Source organism: Labeo rohita, unplaced genomic scaffold, assembly GCF_022985175.1.
Source record: "Labeo rohita strain BAU-BD-2019 unplaced genomic scaffold, IGBB_LRoh.1.0 scaffold_425, whole genome shotgun sequence".
Classification (NCBI taxonomy): Eukaryota; Metazoa; Chordata; class Actinopteri; order Cypriniformes; family Cyprinidae; genus Labeo; species Labeo rohita.
Window position 1 is genome coordinate 42,505 of NW_026129343.1, and position 19,670 is coordinate 62,174.

At 35.3% G+C, this 19,670-nt stretch overlaps 2 protein-coding genes across 3 annotated transcripts; one reads left to right on the top strand and one right to left on the bottom strand.

Annotated features, from left to right (window-relative positions):
* Nucleotides 1–940: 940 nt before the first annotated feature.
* On the bottom strand, nucleotides 941–2,887 carry LOC127160681 (uncharacterized). Of its 2 annotated transcripts, none has more exons than XM_051103335.1 (3): nucleotides 2,547–2,887; nucleotides 1,992–2,171; nucleotides 941–1,536 (listed from the first exon to the last, which is right to left on the bottom strand). In XM_051103335.1, the coding sequence occupies exons 1-3, from the start codon at nucleotides 2,593–2,595 to the stop codon at nucleotides 1,193–1,195; spliced, it is 573 nt and encodes a 190-aa protein (XP_050959292.1). In that variant the 5' UTR covers nucleotides 2,596–2,887; the 3' UTR covers nucleotides 941–1,192. The 2 variants fall into 2 exon arrangements, with proteins under 2 accessions (XP_050959292.1, XP_050959291.1); XM_051103334.1 differs by having other exon boundaries at nucleotides 1,992–2,294.
* On the top strand, nucleotides 1,507–13,697 carry LOC127160680 (SLAM family member 5-like). Its single transcript, XM_051103333.1, has 6 exons — nucleotides 1,507–1,568; nucleotides 10,342–10,659; nucleotides 10,869–11,159; nucleotides 11,277–11,393; nucleotides 11,727–11,794; nucleotides 13,271–13,697. Exons 1-6 carry the CDS (start codon nucleotides 1,565–1,567, stop codon nucleotides 13,343–13,345), a joined length of 873 nt encoding a protein of 290 aa, XP_050959290.1. The 5' UTR covers nucleotides 1,507–1,564; the 3' UTR covers nucleotides 13,346–13,697.
* The last annotated feature ends 5,973 nt before the right edge of the window (nucleotides 13,698–19,670 follow it).

Genomic DNA, 19,670 nt, shown 5'->3' on the forward strand with positions numbered 1-19,670 from the left:
TAATAAAAGCACCGTTTGCAACGTTTTGTGGATTTTGTGAGTGCACACAAATAAAACTAGACACTTAATAGTTCTGAATGATGTATTACTTATACCTTTATGAGCAGAAATGACGGAATATTTACTGAAAAAAATGCAGGTTATCGCGCTGGCGCCTCCATGTCCTGCAAAGCGGTTTTAGCTTCCCCTCTCCGCATAAACGATTGGATATGCGCCTAAAAGCATACATTTATCTAAGTTTAACGTGGAAACTAACATTGTTTTATACTTCAACTCTTTTAGGCCTTTATCTATAGATTTTATTTTAGACAAGACGTGATGATTTGAGAAGGCAAATGTTATCAAACAGACTGGGTCTGGTTGATCAAGCGGTCAACTTCCACTGACCGCTTGGTCGTTACTTGAAAAAACAAAAACTTAGCTTATATTTAATGAACAAAAATGCTCCAAACGTTTTTCTACATTAACTTAACAAAAGAATTAAACGAAATAAAATCACTTTGCCATTACATACAAAACTGAATTTTTGGAGAAGGGGGAAAAAAGTCGGACTCGGGCGGATAAGCTGTCGAGCCGGGCTAGGGCATATGAGGCCCGTGCAGGGATTTAATAAACATTTATCCCAATACTTTAGTTATTATTTAATGTTTGCAACACAGAAATATACCCTATACCGTGTATCCTGCTCGTGAAGCTTGTTTAAACAAAATCTTAACTTACATGAGCAGAGCTCTCTCTGAATCAGCGGTTGCGCGAAAGCAGGTTTAAATATTCCGATGTGATTGCGATTTCAAAGGTTTTATAGGCATGGCGAAATCATCATCATATAGCAGTAAGATTACGTGTGTTTGAATCGAATGTATTTTTCTATGTCCGGACCTCAAAAGTTACCCGGGCCCAGGCCCGGGCGGCCCCCCCGGTTCCGCGATCCATGGATCCAGGAACATGTTGTACTTGGTGAAATCACGTTCACCTCTTGGGAACGAGCGTACGGCAGAAGCTAGAAAGCTCATCCACCATTCACTGTCATTATGAGGCTTGAAGAAGCCAGAACTTTTTGAACATAACTCAGATTGTATTCATCTGAGAAACAGGATGGCTTGAGGGTGAGTAAATTGTGGGGTAGTTTTCATTTTTGGGTGAACTAACCCGTTCATGACTGTTTATTTTTATGTCAAAACCAGAGATCAGCTTAATAAATAATCCCTGCTATCATCACTATATCGTACCTGAGTGAATATGACATATTTGAGTGATATTGAAGATGTTGAGTCTGGTTAGTGACCGAATTGTTGATCACACAGCTGTAGGTGTTTTTATCCTGATATTCCACCTCCAGAGGTAGAGAGAGACTGATGCTGAGATCAGACACACTGATGCTGGACAATAAACTGTTTCCTTTGTACCAGGAGAGAGTCGCATGGCTCAAATTTACCACCACTGAACACAACAATGAACAATTCTGCTGTGATGATGATGATGATGACAAATGGTTTTGTGAAGGATCTCTGGTAATGTTAGGAGTGGGCAGATGAGCTGGAAAACATGAGAAGAAACTAGAAATATGGGTAAGTCTAGTCAACAATCTTCTTTTCAGTGTAGTGTGTTGACAGTTAGTGAGTGTTTCCATCATCTCAAACTATACAATGATTAAACATTTCAATATGTAAGTAGCTAAAGAAATAAAGAAACATTTAAGCATCATTTACTGCATTTTAAAAATATATGCAGGTATGAAGAGTTCAGATGCAAAAGCCTCTAAATCCATCTGACTTTGTATAGGTTTCTATGTAAGTACTGGTACTTCTGATTGGGCTGAGGCTGGAATTTTAGCGAGTTTGAAGTAAAAGTATTTGATGGAGGTATAATATGTGTCAGGAGCATTCACTCAGTATCATTATCTTATTTTTGACCAAGATGGCTTTTAGCTGGTTTTGCATCTGAACTCTTCATATATATACTCCATTTGCAAAAATGAGCTTTTTACTCACCATAGACAGAAACACTGAATGTTTTTGTTGACCGTTTTACTCCAATAATCTTTACTTCATAGAGTCCAGCATGTTCAGTTGTGATGTTTGTGATGGTCAGAGATCCAGTCTGACTGTGCATCTTTAGTCTGTCTCTGAATCTCCCATCAGGGAAGATTTGTTTCTTTCTCTTGATTTGAGCTATCAGAGACTTTTCATACACAAATTTCCACAGTATGTCATCGTCTTCATGTATTTCAGTAAGATCAGTGTTCAGAGTGACTGAATCTCCCTCCATCACTGACACGGACTCACAAAACACACCTGATGAACATACAAGAACAAATGAAGACTTTTATTAGTTTACAGAGCCAGAAATCAGTTCTAGCTTGTATCTAAATGTGAACTGACACCTTAATCTATACAGATTGTTGTGAGAACTAATAATACCTCACAATCATAATGATTGATTTGAGAAGGACAGCAAACAAAAATCTACTCATTTGAACAGTAGCATCAACTTTATTTCTCTGAAATGGGAATAAATAAAGCCATAAAAATGATTTTACAACTTACCAGTCAAACACCACCAGCACAAACAGAACAAAGCAAATGTGCAAACCATTTTCTTCAGTTGTTTGTTGAAAAATCTCTCAGCTGGAAACTCTTAGTCTCTTCATGCGGTGTGTGAATCCTCCCACAATAAAGCCTGACAGTCCTAGTGTCAAATGCACACACTCTTTAAACATGATGTATAATTTATAAATAATCTCATGGCATTTATTGAGACTTTAATTGGTTTTAATAAAGGAAAACATTCCTCAGTTTTATTGTTTAACCAGTATCAGATATAAACTATTAAATGCATTTTTCTGACAATTAAATATGTTAAAGAAGAAAAGTGGAAAATTGCTAAATTAGATTAGTCAATGTAAAGTTCAAAGTAAATCATGTTTTTTTTTTTTTTTATATGGTTTTATAATTTAGTTGTTACAAATGGTGAAAAAAAAGTGTCATCTCTCATTGTCAGTTGTACTGAAGTGTGACACAAACAACAAAGTCAAACCGAAACCTGCTGCAGTCTGAGGTGTGATTTGATCCGTGAGCCAACTTCTTGCATACATTGTTTGATCTGCGTTTAGTTTATAGGTGAAGAGCTTCTTCCTGTTTTGCTACTGTGAATCTCGCCATTGATCCCCTCACAGAACAGTTTCACAGTAAATATATAAATAAATTCTTACCTATTATGAATAATTAATAAACTACACAGACTGACAACTGAACATTACTCAACAATAAATATATAACACACCAATAAACTGAACAAAATACTACTACTTTAACAAAGAGTCAACAGAGTTGGGATCCATGTGTGGCTTTATTAAAAATGTAAGCAGTGATACAAACAGGCAGACATAGATCACCAGTAATAGTAATAGCCAAGGCAAAACAGAGACGTGGTAACAAAACAGGCATTTAAGATTTAATGGTCAGCAATCATTCTAATGTTCTTATTTGGTAGACATCTCTAATATAATGGTGGATAACTTCAATGTGACATGAGATTAGTAGCACTGACTGGTTTAGTGGCCAAAAAATTTGCACTTCTTTAGGCTATTGTTTGCCCATAACACTGATTTTGCCAACTTTGTGACTGTAGGATATTTTGGTGCTTTATTATGATGACAGTGCTTATAACATCATTTTTTTTTTATGACTAAATAGTTGCACTATTTAATTTGCCCGTTTACTAGACTTAGACTGTACAACAGCGCCATCTGCTGAGAAACTCTCCTTTGACATCGACATCCGCTGCACAACAACAGCCAGTAGTTGTGTTAGACCATGACATCTAAGGACGCAAGAGTAGGCTCCTCTGAGATGAGCAAAATCTGCGCAGAACCGATCACCGGTGATCACCGCGATATGCATGCCGGTTAGAAATGTGTCCGAGTTACGTCCTCCATGCTGACGTGTGCCAAAAAACTCTCGCGATGGCGAGGCAACTGTGTCGGATTGAGCAGTCGGGCGCAGTAGCTCTCCACCGACTGTGCTGACAAAAGCACGATGGGAAACGCCTGGATGACGACACAGCTTAATGTTGTTTGAACATTAGTGTGTGTTGGCAGTGTATGTACAAATCTACCCTATAATGATCAAAATCCATGCAGTGGTTTTTAATTAATCTGTAAAAATAATATCCCCTTTTTCAAATCGAGCCATTTTCAGATGCCTGGTGTGGCGTCACACCGACAGATGCCGCTCCCACAATAGTTGATTGACATGAGTGTTTTACCTCAGATCAGCTGTAACAGTCCGACCTCCATTGTTTCGATGCCGGAGCAGGGATGTAAGTTAGACAAGAATATCTCCGATTGAGCGATTGAGGTGTTGTGTTGCTGGATGTAAAAATGAACATAGTGGTCGTCATTTACTCCCGACATCTGAGCCGCTGAGATGCAGCAGATTACATTTATTTGTGAAGGGAATGCGCCTCCCGATCTACATAAATGCATCTATGTTCGCGCAAATCATTCGTGATCCAGCTTCACTTACAGCAGAAGTGAGTATTAAGGTTTTTTATGAATCTCTGCAATCACCTTCCCTAATAACGTGCTAGTTAGCAAGTTTTCCTGCTAAACGTGGCTAAATGTGGCTAAAGTAAACAGGCTCGTCACTCCACAGAGAGAAGAGGGGGCGGGGCGAGCAGAGCTCATTTGCATTTAAAGGAACAATCCCTCAGAATGGGATGATTTTTGGCAAGGTAAAAAAGGTGTTGTTTTAAATAACTATTAAGATTTTTTTACCAAAGTATATTATAGACTTTTTATTAAGACCCTAAAGAGTCATATAAACTTGTGGAAAATGGGCATCTGATGACCCCTTTAATAAATGAGGTAATATAAACGAGCGCATATTTACTTCCACCTTCACATGCATTCACACGATTTTTATTTCATATTATGAACTGGATGACTTAAGTCTAATGTTAGTAGCAGAAAAGAAGAATGTCTAAAATTTAAATATTAGCTCTCCAGTGATCACTGATGTTTCTGTTGAGCTCACAGTGTTTAGATGCTACTTTAGCAACTGTTTTTCTAAAAACCCACCAGATGGCGCCATTTAGAAGTTAAATCAATATCATTAAAAGTTAGATGACCAAAGCAGAAAGTTGTAAATGCCATTTAAAAATTTAATTTATACCGATTATTAGTCTGTCTTCACAGATTCAGGTCTGTCTTCTGATCCTATTGCGGGTGGATGTGCCACTGTTATTGTTGGCCTGACGTTGTGATTTACTATCAGTGCAGTAACACAAGCATGATAGAATGGCAAGCAGTACATATATATCTTATTTAACAAGATATTAAGGTAACACTTTACAATATGGTGGCACTAATATGCATTAATTAATGCTGAATTAATGTTCAGATAATCTTGAGTTAATTTATAACTCATGAAGAACTAAACCATTTATTAATGGTTACTGCATCAGCAACAAATAAACATTCTATATGATTCATAGATTAAATAATAAATAAATTATTATTACTTAAATGTGTCACAGTGTACTGGATTTATGGAGTTTTGTGGTTGTAATAAAAATATTCTGGCTTATTTTAATTTCCATAGAGAATTTATAGGCCACGCTAGTGGCAGGAACCATAAAATGCAACTTTACGTATTTTTTTTTCCAGTAGGGGGCATCAGAGACACTTTTTGACCCAGTTTATAATGTATTTTATTATTTCAGTAGAATATGACCTGCAATTGTGCCTTTTAATGCTTATTTTCATAATTAAATCCAGAATGTAAGGTCAATAAAATAAAAATCACCAAAGAAGAGGTCAAGGTCAGGTCTGTCCCAGTCAAGTCCTGAAAATAAGCCAAAAAAAAAAATCTATTTTTGAAGGGAAAAGGCCGTGATGCATGATTTGACATACTGGGTGGAGGGTAGGCATTGTGTTACACATGTCATTGTGTAATGATATTGTACATTAATGTCATTTTCATTAATTCTTGGACTTTGTTGTGTTCAGATACACAAAGCCCTTTTTGAGAAAACTGCTAAGAATTTCTCCTTTCTCTTTAGCTATAAGAAGAATCAGAATTGACAGTGGAGTCTTGCATTGCAGTCATTGGTGTTCAGGGAGAAGAGCAGTGCAGCAGTGCTGATTATGTTGGAAATGAATTTTCCCAGCCTCACTAGCTGCTGCCTGTCTGTCAGGAAGTTGATCATACACTGACGGATGGAGGAGGGTACAGAGAGCTGAGTTTATTGGGTACAGGGATGATGGTAAAGTGTTTAAAGTAGGAAGGGACTTCGCACAGCTCAAGTGATCCCTTAAAGATCAGAGTGAAGATGGATGACAGCTGGTCAGCACATGCTTTCAGACAGGCTGGTGAAACACCGTCTGTGTCTTTGGCTTTCGTTATATTATGTTTTCTGAAGACTCTGCATGAATCCTCACACAGATCTTAAAGGCACAGTATGTAAGATTTTTGCATTAAAATATCCAAAAACCAGGACAGTGTTATTATATTTTGTTCAGTTGTGTACTAACATTATCCCAAATGTTTCCATCTATTTGTAAATCTATTCATTTTTAACAATAATAATAATAATAATAAAAAATAATAATAATAATAAAAAAATATAAAAGAATGTCTGTTTTCTGATTATTTTTTTATAAAAAAAAAAAAAAAAAGTGTATAGGGTCGCTAGAGACCCGATGTGTGTAATAGTGTAAATATATTTTTGGTGCACAAAAATATGTAAATATCTGATGAAAAATACATGCAATTCACCTTAAGTCTTAGAGGTGGCACTGTTTGATAGACAACAATGACGTGCTGTTTGACTCATAATTATCGCAGGCATAAAACAAAAGAATATCTTCAGCAAACTTTAAATTGGTTTGAATGGCTTTACTGCAGAGCAATTACTGTATGCAATAAAATATAAATGTCACTGTCATTTGATGGTGGATGTGGTGAATAAGCTGCCAGCAATCGAAATAATGATTTTGAAGTGATTTTGAAGATTGTTTTGCAAATATGGTTGACATGGCGAATATGAGCCAGATGCTGAATGTACTGTGGAAGTGTGCTCTGATGATAACAGCAATGGTAAAATCATCTGCTCAAACTGAACCTTCCTAAGTTTCAAAAGGTAACGAAATATGCTTTATTTTATTCTTCTGTAATTGTTCTTAAAATATCAAGAAATTTTTTTTTTTTTTTTTTTTATCGCAGCAGTTAGAGATCCATCCATGCTGGATATAGGTCTGGGTTGGTAAAGACCCGAATAAGCAATAATGATTGCAGAAACAGTCATGCATTTAAGGGTTAACCAAGGATGTGGTCAGTGTCTGTGATTGTCAATGGCATCATATCCGCGGTATTCTTGGTTTCTGCTTTTACTGCCATATAAACTATGGCAACACAGTTTTGTGGACAAATGAGGAGGAAATAGTTGCAGTGTCTCACAAGTCACTTGTTTGTTTTGCTCCACCATTATGGAACATAATTGTTCTTTACTATTTGCAGTGGGTTCTGTTGACAAAGACTCCCATCATTCCATGCTTTGTCACAGTGTCATCAAGCTACGCCGTTGTTGTTTTTTGAATTACATACTGTGCCTTTAAGTTTAGGTTGAGAGAGAAGAGGAAGGGGGTACAGGGTGTTAATGGTTGTGTAAAGACAGTCAGAGGTGTGAGGTGTGAGGTGTGAAACTGGGCTTTTCTAACCTGCCACAATGCTGATGCTTCTTGTATGTGATGATGGCTTTCAGGCCTTTCCAAACTGATGCAGGGTCATTGGCTGAAAATTGTTTTTTCAGCTTTTCAGAATAGCTATTTCTGAGCCACTCTGGTCTCTTTTATAAGTAGGGTTCTGGTATGTTTGCAGAAGGCTTTATCCTCACTCCTCATCCTACTCCAGGGTATTTGAAATACTGACACCCATGCAGCGCTTTAAACTGGAACTAGTGTGGATGTAGGATTCTGACTTGGAACTGGATCCAGGACATTGCACGGTGAATGACAGATAGTTAGGAAGTTTGCTTGGCTCAGTAGGTGCAATGTTTTCATTACCCAAATAAAGCATTAAACATACAAATCTAATTAAACAGAACTGTATTGTAGAAACATGACATTAAAGTTTAAAAGTAGTTTCACACTAATTCTCACTGGGAGAAGACTTCTAATGACAGCTTTCATCTTTTCTGTCTAATATTTCTGACAAACAGAGTGATGAAGTGGAACAAAATTAGCATCAAATCATTTGTATACTAGCAGAGTATTCACAAATAATGCGCATTTGAGTGTTGGAGCAGATCAAAAACTTGCACTGATTTACACTTTTCAACACATTTGAGATGTTTATCAGTCTCGTTTCCATTTTTCAAAAGGTGTATAACTTCAGTGTGACCTATGACCACAATCATTGATGTCTGGTGTTTGGTTCCTTTGTATGTTATGGTTAATATTACAAGGGTGGAGTCATGAATGCCTCACATCAAAGTACTAAAGTAAATAATGATATTTTGGATTCAGTGGTGCATCTAGAAACAAGATAGCTGCTTATGTGCAATAATCTTCAATCAGAACATTTTTGTAGGTTACTTTATTAATGAATTTTGGATCCACATATAATTTTAACAAGCTATCTTAACTTAAAACACTACTGCCAAATTTCATCATCAAGTGGATTTTTTTATTCCCAATTAGTATGGGAGCAACTGAAGCAGACACCAAATCTGAGCAGCATTTCCTGTCAACTTTTGATCGTCAGGTTATACTTCACATGCCTTATTATTCATACCAGTTCCAGAGTACTTGAAGCTAGTTTTCCTTGTTTTTCCTAGAGTAACCCTATGTTTTATGTATAAAACCAAGTCCATTGACTATACATAGTATGTTTGGGACACACTTTGCAACATTTAAAAACTCCAAGTTAAGTGAATGATCAATTCTACATCTAATCAGCAGTAATAGGATTGAAAAAAAGGGTTCAAAGATGTAACCAGAGATCAATTCTATTGTAAAGCAGCTCTGAAGTAACCAATAGTTTCATAGTTCTGCAGATGTCAATGGTATGACATATTTAACATTTTACAAAAAAAAAAAAAAAAAAAAAAACCCTCATATTTTAAAAAACAATTGAATAGTTTTTGTATAATGGAAGCTGTTGATAAAAATCCACCACTGGTTTCCATCAACAACTTTTAGAATGTGAAAATGTTTTTCATGTTATTTACTTTGATATATATGTATCAAAATCTTTAAAAAAAAAACTCTTACAAATGTAACATTTGAATGGTAGTTAAATGTGATAACCATGTTTCTGTTTTTCTCCCTCTGTGTCAGACACAGTTTCTCAACATGGTTTAATGTTTCATCAGATTAAAGAGTACTCTCACCTGCAAACTGAACACATCTTCTCTGAACACCCATCCTCGCGTACAAGAACTTTGTCCACCCAACAGCTCAAACCACACTTCTTAAGAAAACCAACCGCAGCAGGTTTCAGTTTGACTCAGAAGCTGAGCTTAAGTAAAACAGTTACTGTGACAAGGCAGTCAGTTTTAAGTTTGTAGTTTTTTTTTTTTTTTTTTCTCTTTCACACACAAGTGAAAACTGAATAAATATATAAAACATTTTAAAATCACTATAGTGTTAGGCTCTTTTTTTTTACAATAAAGCAGTTCATAAAACATAATATTCACACCATATTCTTCTACTTTTTTAAATGTTTAACACAGTCAGACAATTACCTTTCAAAAACTATGAATGTTAACTGATAAAAATGAAAAACATTCCCTACAGTTAAAGAATATTTTTAATATGCCCTAATAAATGCCAGAAAAGCATTTATATGTAGCTATACGTGACGTGTGTGTGCGTGTGTGTGTGTGCGCATTAGGAGTGTCGTCAGATTCTGTCGGGGAGGATTCACAAACTAGACAAACATGTTTTAGTGAATAGTGTTTTTAGATCAGACTTTTCGCTGAACTATTGAAGAAAATGTTTCTTATTATTGTTTTGTTTTGTTTGTGCTGGTGGAGTCTGATTGGTAAGTCATATATGTTTTTACAACTTAATTACTTTCTGTTTTAGGGTAATATAGCTGCTGCTACTGTTGGAACTGGCCTGTTTTTATTTGCTGTTATTTCAGAAATTTAAAAATGTTATTTTTTTTTAGGCCTGGAATAGACATGAACATATAATAAGTTATGGGGAACCCTTTGTATTTTCTTTTGTATCTTCGCTGGATGTTCTTCATAACACGTTTAATTGTTACAAACTAGAACTGATTTCAGGAACAGGAAACCAACAGGAGACTTAATCTGTTCCTGTATCTTCCCCAGGTGTGTTTGGCGAGTCACTATCAGTAATGGAAGGAGATTCTGTTTTTCTACACACTGATGTTACTAAAATACATGAAAATGATGACATACTGTGGACATATGGAGCTGAAAGGCCTCTGATAGCTAAAATCAATAAACTGAAAAAAATCTTCAACACATCCACTGGTCCTGATGGGAGATTCAGAGACAGACTGAAGCTGAACAATCAAACTGGATCTCTGACCATCACAAACATCACAACTCAACATGCTGGACTCTATGAACTAATGATAAGTGGAGTAAAATCAACATCAAAAACATTCAGTGTTTCTGTCTATGGTGAGTAGGGATCATCAGTTCTGTCCTTGACAAATTCTTGTTTTAATAAATGGATGTTGTCATAAATCCTGTACATGAAACCTAACTATCATATTCATTCCATAGTTTAAGATGACAGAAACACTCACTATCAACACACTACACAAAAATAAGATGGTTGATAAGATGATTTTTATCCATATTTTTGTTGATTGTCTCATATTTTCTAGCTCATCTGCCTGTTCCTGTAATTATCAGAGAGTATTCTCAAAACCATTCATCATCACAGCAGAATTGTTCATTGTTGTGTTCAGTGGTGAATGTGAGTGATGTGAGTCTCTCCTGGTACAAAGGAAACAGTTTATTGTCCAGCATCAGTGTGTCTGATCTCAGCATCAGTCTCTCTCTACCTCTGGAGGTGGAATATCAGGATAAAAACACCTACAGCTGTGTGATCAACAATCCCATCAGAAACCAGACCACACATCTGGACATCAGTGAACTCTGTCACACATTTGAAAGTATAGTGGTGATTGTGTCTGTTTACTAAGCTAATCTCAGTCTTTTATTCATATTGATACAGATTGATGTTTCTCTGTCATTGCAACATTTTCATAAAGCTTTTAAACCCCTTATAGACTCAGGATCTCAGTCCGTGCTGATCTCTGCTGCTACTGCTGCTGGATTTCTGTTGACTGTAGCTTTATTTGGGATCTTCCTGATCTGCAAGAAACACAGAAAAACTGCTAGAGAAGGCAAGTGTCACCTACTGATTTATGGAAGTATTACAAAATATATTGTAAATATTTGAATTGATTTATAGTCCTTATTATCATTAATCAGTTCCTTTACTAAACATGTGTTCTTATTGTGTTTAGCAGCATAGGGTACGTTACACAGCAGCGATTGCACTAAAAAAAACGTTTGTTGTTAAAAAAGTGTTGTTAAAACGATTCCCATTTACAAGGATCTGCAAAAATGACTAAAAACTTACTTGCAATCTGAAACCCATTTTCAAAAATAGTACAAAATAATACTGTGGAATTTTGTTATTTCAGTGCATCTGTTATCATTGTTTGTATCAACAGTTGAGACTTGTACCGAAGAGATCACTTACACTGATCAAGTGTTCTACAAAAGAAACGCACAGAAATGGGTAAGATCAATTTAATCTCCATGTGTCTGTCTCATTTCAGCAGTGAGTACAATTTTGATGTGTCATGCTTGTGTTTTTGTCTGTACAATGAAATCACACATTTACAAACACACCAGCGCCAGATCAGATATTTATAAAAGCCATAATCATCATTCAGTATGAAAAACACTAAAAAAAAACATGCTGTCTATGAATGTTGTTCATAGTATAAATAATTGTTTATTAGTTTCCATTAAAGCAACTGAGAAACACTGAAAGAGTCCAGAACTCTAAACTTCACTACATTATACACTAAAGGCGCTCCAGGGTAAAAGACGCCTTTGATCTTATTTTACTCTAAACCAGATGGCACAAAAATGTGGCATTTCCAAAACATCTGCTTTTCAAGATGCACATGCAAATTTGTCTGATCCTTGACACGATTGCGGGCAGCAGCGCAAAGTTGATTCTGATTACTTTATCTAATATTTGATGTTTTTTTTTTTTAAATGGTGTAGATTTAAGTAGCAAATGAAAATCACTAAAATGAATGCATATATTTTGAGACAGATGTCTTCTTAATGCTTTTCAGTTTTGTTTAAGATAATTAAAGCAACAGTTTTTAAATAGCAAAAGAATATGTAAAAGTGTGGTATTTAGGGTAAAACGCGCCCCTGCTGTTGGGGCTAAAATGCAACATAATTAACATGATAATTAACAGATGGCTGACTTTTCCATTTGTTGCCATAAAATGGTTAGATTCTGATGGTAAATTCCATATATTATGCTGGGTGTCCATCTTAAAGATAATCACCATGTTTAGAATAAAACCATCATATTTAAAATCATGCTATTAATCATATCATATAATAAAATATCATTTGTTGTTACTACTGTAAATCTATATTAAATTATTATGGCATCTTTCAGAATCTTTACTTTTTAAAATGATTTTGTTTCTGTACTTTAAAATGTATTTTTTATTAACACATTTTAATGACAACAATAAATAACTTAGACATTATTTAAAAAAAAAAAAAAAAAAGAAAAATAGCTAAAGTATTTATATCAATACTGTGTGCCTTTTGCCCCATGCTAGAGATCACTTTCAAATAACTTTTTTTTTACACAAAACTCTTTGTGTGAATCATTGAGGTTTTAATGTCATATTACTTTATTACAAAAAGGGTCACAGGTTTGTTCATATTACTACATTTCAATATTTTATTTATAAGCGATTAAGTTTCTGTTGGAAGATTAACAATTCTGCTCTTATGTTGGGTCACCACAACACAAATGTCAATCCAACATCTGATCCCTGAAACAAAGCCACTGAGAACCACTGATATACAGTAAATAAAGTAGATGCTTAATGGTGTTTCCTCAAGCTGCATCATGTTCAAATAATGATTAAAAAGCTTGATTTCACATTGAACCTCAGTCTTCCAAAAGTGAATTTGCAATATTGTGTTACATTTTTGTGTGTTGTGTTTACAGAATATTAAAGAGGAGGATCGTGTGGATTATGCACCCATCTCCATAACACAGAGAGAGGCAGATCCAGCTATATGATCATTTCACGAGGAACCTCCTGAGACAACCTTAGAGTCCGAGTCTATGATTGAGTTTTGGGATTGGTGAGAATCAGTACTAATTGTCCAATAAATGTAGCACAAATTCTGGCCAAAAAACTTTATGTAAAGACTTTTTATTTTCATTTTCAGAGGTGTCTGAAGTGTGATATCCAGAGTTGGACTAATGAAATAGTCTCCTAAAACTTTCTTCAAGGACTTTTAACAAATGATCTAGGGTGTTTTCACACCTGGCCTATTTGAAGCATTTCAGAACCTGATGCTTTTTCTCCCATAATTTGGTTTGTTTAGAAATATATGAACATGGCAGTCATGTTTGAAAATAAACTCTGGATGTTTCAGTTGAGGGGAAAAAAAAATGACTCAACAGACCAGCAAACCCAGATTCATCAATTCATAACGGTAAATGTATTATATTAAATTCACACACACACAATAATTCTGCAAACAAATGATTTCTTTCTTTCTTTCTTTTTTTTTTTTTTTTTTTTTTTTTTAAAGACACTCCATAGATGTTTCTTACTTATTTACACACTTGTGGTGCCAAACTGTTGTATAAATGTAACATCACACTTTATATCACAGCATGGCTGTTTACTTTCAGCCGAATCATCATTGTAACAAATTAAGTCCCTGTTTTGAACCAAAGCAAATGATCTACAGGTCAGAAAATGCCTTAAATATTGTGGCCCATTGGATAATTTTCCTGTTTGACTGTTAAAGTCTCAACAAATAGAGACTGTGTGTAAAAATTCAAAATGCAGATGCAAAATACCCAATCAAAACTGTACAGAGATGTGGTTTGATCTGTTGGGTGGACAAGCAGCTTGTTCATGAGCATGTCTATTTTTGGATGTTTGTGGTTCATGTCTGTTTGTGAATGTGTTTCTAAGGCGTCAGTAATGTGTTCATGTAAATAGCATGTGGTTGAAGGGCTTTTTTTCCATTTCTGTTCATATGAAGCTGACCGTTTAACCTCTGCTCTGCACTAAAACAGCATCACTGTGAATCTTTTTGTATGACATACAATTTCTGTCAATGTAAACTGTGAAAATATCTTATATAATGTGTCTAAAATATTAAAACTTATATATTATAACTTATTATATACATGACCTTCTATACTCATGCTGTGATTCTGCAGATAAACTTTTTTTCCCCCAAAAGTTAGCAGAAATTATTTCTAAGAAGAACTTTTCTTGATCTTACCCTTACCCTATCATGCACATGTTTGAAAGTCTTTAGTATCCATTAAAAAACATTAACCAAAGTCAAAGAAAGTCTGTTCATCAGCAGCTATATTTGCAGCCGGGCAGTTATTTCAAGCATGAAAGACCAAACCCTATCTCTTTGAATGGGAAAATTCTGAAATCTCAAAAACGACTTGCCATGCTTACATTTAAATAATATATTTTAAATTAGTAACAACATCTGACATAAACTGTCTCATAAATGTGTGTGTCACATGAACTGCTCCAAGGTTTATACATCTAAGCGCAGCTTTATTTTTAAAACAGGTCAAAACCAGTAAATCCAAAAGATAAATAATTCCAGAAGGCCAGAAGAAAAATTCACAAAACAGAGGAATTTTTTTTTTTTTTTTTTTTAAAGTATAAACAAGACCAAAAGAACTCAAAAAACAGTAACAATACAAAACCTCCAAGACTTTAGGCTCATTTGAGATGCGCCTCGCCTTGCCTCGCCTGAAATGTAGGCGAGAGTGCGGCTGCAGTGAGGGGAGGAGTGAAATAAGTGCAGTCAAGACAGACAGTTTCAGACCTCTCGAAGTAGAACAGATACCCACGAGATCAAAGGCGGATATCTGTGTTGCTGATAAACATGATATAATTTCAGCTTATTTTTATATGAAAATAAATATGATGAACAAGACACTCAAAGTGCTTGCTATTTAATTCCATACGAAAGGCGTATTTATCATCCATTTTTACTTTAATACAAACGTGTATTTTAGATTTTTATAGAAATATGACAACAATCACATATCTCACGCAGAGATCGCACTGTCCGACTTGACGCCTCCGTTTTCAACTCCGATAACTACTGTTGATCATTGGTAGCCATTTGATGAAGTCAACAACACACCTAAACACAGTTTATAGGCAGGACCTAAATGATCTACATGAAACAGGCAAGGCCGCATTAACCATTTGGCTAGGCATGGCTGTAGTAGTAGGCCCGTGATTGGCTGTGGAAGATTGACTGGCCATCCGCCGATGTATGAAGCGTAAATTTAATGCATTACCATTAGAGATTAAAACTTCACGTTTGAATTAGGTTTAAAAATCAAATACATTTATTATATATTTTACTTTTGAACGACCTGTGCACGTATCTCAGGTGATCGCTGCGCCTAATGTCCGCATTCTCTCATCACTTCGTTCTGGCATAATCTGGAAATGGTACGCAATAGAATTTATCTTCGATAAGTAAAAATGTCATCTTTTTTCTAAAAACAAAGGGGGCTATCTGAAAAAATGAGGAGAGGGGAAAACATGAGTTAGTCAAATCCCCATCTAGGTTATTTTATCTATCTAGCTGATAATGGTGTCAAAGTTGTGGAATAGCAAGTGGACCGGGCACATGGAGCAGATAAAAACACAGCGTCATCGTTCCCGCAGATTTAAGTTTAGTTTGATTATAAACTTGCTGGATGTATAGCCTATTGCTTTTTGTGTTTGAACAACGTATATTCGCTTATGGGTTGAGAGATAACCTGGTCATTATAGTCATTTGTGTCTTAAAAATGAACGTAGTGTAAGGTAAAGCACTAATAAAATTCCTCTAAAGCAGCCTAGATGCTGTTACCATTTGTGTCAAACATTAGAAAGAAATCACTCACTGTCCTTGACTAAATCACTAAATTACGTTTATTTTTTTCCGTTCTATTGTAGGTTTACTTGTCTTCAGTAAGCTTGTTTTTATTAGACTAGTTTTTTTTTTTTTTTTGAATTATGAAATTTGAATGCAAAAAATGTATAGGATAAAAATCTATTTAAAGAATATATATCATTATTTATATATATCATTATATATATAAGTATATAATTATTGTGATTGGGGGGCCCTGCAGTAAGTCATAGCCCCGGGGCCCCGTGAGGTCTTAATGCGGCCCTGGAAACAGGGTTGACAGATTTTCACAACAACACCCACCCAATTGCTCCTCAAAGCTAGCCCAAACACGTTTCGAGGGGGGTTCCCGGTAAAAATAGCGTTTCGGGGGTAAAATACAGTTTTTTTATTTTATTTATTTATTTTTTTTTTAATACAACGTTATTGGGGTCGCTTCTACCCGCGGACATGTAAACAACCCGCGGCAACAGTGTTAAAGTAGCTCAATCCCGTGGAAAAACGGGGACTTGGCAACACTGAAACGAAAGCAACTGCAAACAATCCTCTCACATGAAACAGATCAATGTAGTCTGGGAAATAGAATTCGTAATAGAATGGCCGTGAAGGGAGAAGAGGGCCCTCTAGTGGCTAAAGAGGGCACACCAGCTGGACACTGACAAGTTTTAGCGTACATTTAACATAATACTGTTGCATAGAGTGCCATCTAGTGTCCAAAATAAGACTTTACTAGAACAATAATAGCTCTACATTTTGCCAATAGGCTGTTGTAAATAAAACAGCCAGAGGTCAAATATTTGATACACCACTGAACTTTTACAGTAGGTGTATTTGATTTAATGCACAGACCAATCGTGGCTAACTTGAAGCACTGGATGTTGGTTAGAAAACGTAGCCGTGACACCACGTCACTGTGATGCATGGCATCCAAAAAATAAATAAATAAATAAATAAATAAATAAATATATTAAAATATATTTAAAAGAAAAAAGAGACTTTTTTTTTAATTGTATTTAACACATGTGAACATATATTTGAATAAACTTCAGCAATTAACATATATTACACTTTATTACACACACACACACACACACACACACACACACACATATATATATATATATATATATATATATATATATATATATATATATATATATATATATATTACACTTTATTAATTCATTATAAATCTAGTTTTGATCTCTAGTAGGCAATTTGTATTTAGCCTAAAAGTAGGCTACTTCAACACTGGAAAATGTATTTTCTTACCTCTGAAATGCATTTAAAAGTTTATTTTGGTACACAAAGGTTAAGATAACATATTTTTCTCTTTCAAAAATACATCTTCAGTGCTTTTTAATGTTTGCATATGGAACCGAGAGTGATTCGAAAACATCCACCTGGCTCATTCGGCAGTTTCTTCGGAGAGGTTGTACACTGATGTAGACAGCTATTTCACGATTAGCCAGACTACTTACATGTTTCATGTTTATTTTGACACCTTAATTTCTGTATATAGGCCTACTAAAAATATATTGTGGTATTTTAATAATTTGGGCTGTTTTTTATAGTAGGGCTTCACACATGTAGCACTGAAACCCAATTGTCATTGTTAGGATTGCCAGTGATCGCAACGCTATCTCGCAGCAATTCGTACATAAATTCGTACGTGGCTATTAATAAATACGAATTCGTACGACCTCACTAGATTTTGTAGATTTTTGGTAACTCGAATTGCCGCGATAATAAATTACTTATATCATATCAGATTTTTCGCCCGTACAGTACATTTTGTGAACCACGCAAAAAAAAAAAAAAAAAAAAAAAAACTTTGTTAAGACAAGCGCTGTATTCGCAAATGTCTGTTTAGCCATGACTTATATATACCCTTTTATCAGAACGTACTAAGTCCCCTGAATATGATTTAGATTTTTTTTTTTTTCCGGCACAAATCAGTGGATGCGCGATCTATCGCTAGATTTACACAAACTGCCTGAACCCGCGCTTTCATTTCGATGTCAACATAGCTGTGTCCCAAAGTGGAGTGCAGGCACTCCTAAGTGCATGGACTTCGAAGGCCACGCCTACGAAGTGCACGAAGGACCCTCCGAAGTGCATGAGACGCTTCACCTTAGCAGGGTTTCCTAATTGCGCCAGTAGGTGTTCCCGATTACCGCTCCTGTCGCATAGCAACGGTGCGAGAGTGGCGCTGCCATCCTGACAGGTTTAGACGTTTAAGTTATGGAGCCAGCAGTGGTCATATTTGTTTTTATATTTTATGTTTTACTGGAGGAGATGGTGGGGATGTACCTCAGGCCTCAGAGCATGGCCGGGTAAATTATATTGTTTTGCTGCATCCTTGCCGGATTACAATTGTAAATGCATTCATTGCGTTTGAACCGACTTGAACAATGTAATGATACATATGAAAAAAATACAAAACCATGCACACCCCCACACACACACACACATATATATATATATATATATATATATATATATATATATAGATATGTTACCAAGATGCGATTTTATAATAGTTTATTGTCTTGATGGTGAACATATTTAGAAACCCTGATTTTAGTCAGTTAAGTAACCATAAAAATACAACTGTGAATAAATAAAAACAAATTGTGCATTGTTCATCTCAATGTTCAGCGGCAGCAGAGTGTTTGACATACCTTTTTCCACTGTCCACCGCATTGTCCACCGAGTTGCTGAGCAGTTGGTGGCCATTCGCCACCAAGAGATTCACCTCCCAGAAGACCCCAGAACACATGGAGGCAGGGCTGGACTTACAATTGATGTTGTTTTTCTAATGTTAAACCTAAGCTATGTTGTAAATAGTTGTAAAAAGTATTTTCAGTAACGTATAGAACAATTTGTTTTAATGTGAAAAAATAAAAAATAAAAAATACAAAATGTACAAAAATTATTCATTTCATTCTTAATATACATCACAAAAATAAACTACAGAAATTAGGTTGTTTCATTGACAAAGTGACAAAAAAAAAAAGATATTAAAAATTTGTAATGTACGTATTTTTTTCCACTGTTTTCTCTAATAGAGAATGGCGAATGATTTATTTGTTAACTATTCTCTCAAGAAGAAAAAACAGTCTTTCCTTGCTCTCCTGTGTCTCTCTCTGGAGTTTGATGTCCTTCCTGAGTATGCTCCACCAGCTTCCACTCACTCCCTCACCTGTCCCAGGAGTCTTTCCCCAGCAGGCTCACTTTGTCCAAAATAGTCCTACAACAAGAAAAAATGGAGACACTTATATTATAAAGAAAGGTTTGCAATCTTAACATTAGAAAATATAGTGGTTGTCTTATTGTTTGTGTGAAAAAAAAAATGTTTTAACACTTGTTTTCGCTAGGTATTTCAGTAAATGAAAACACAATACTTACATTTCAATGTGAATTCCACAACAGAA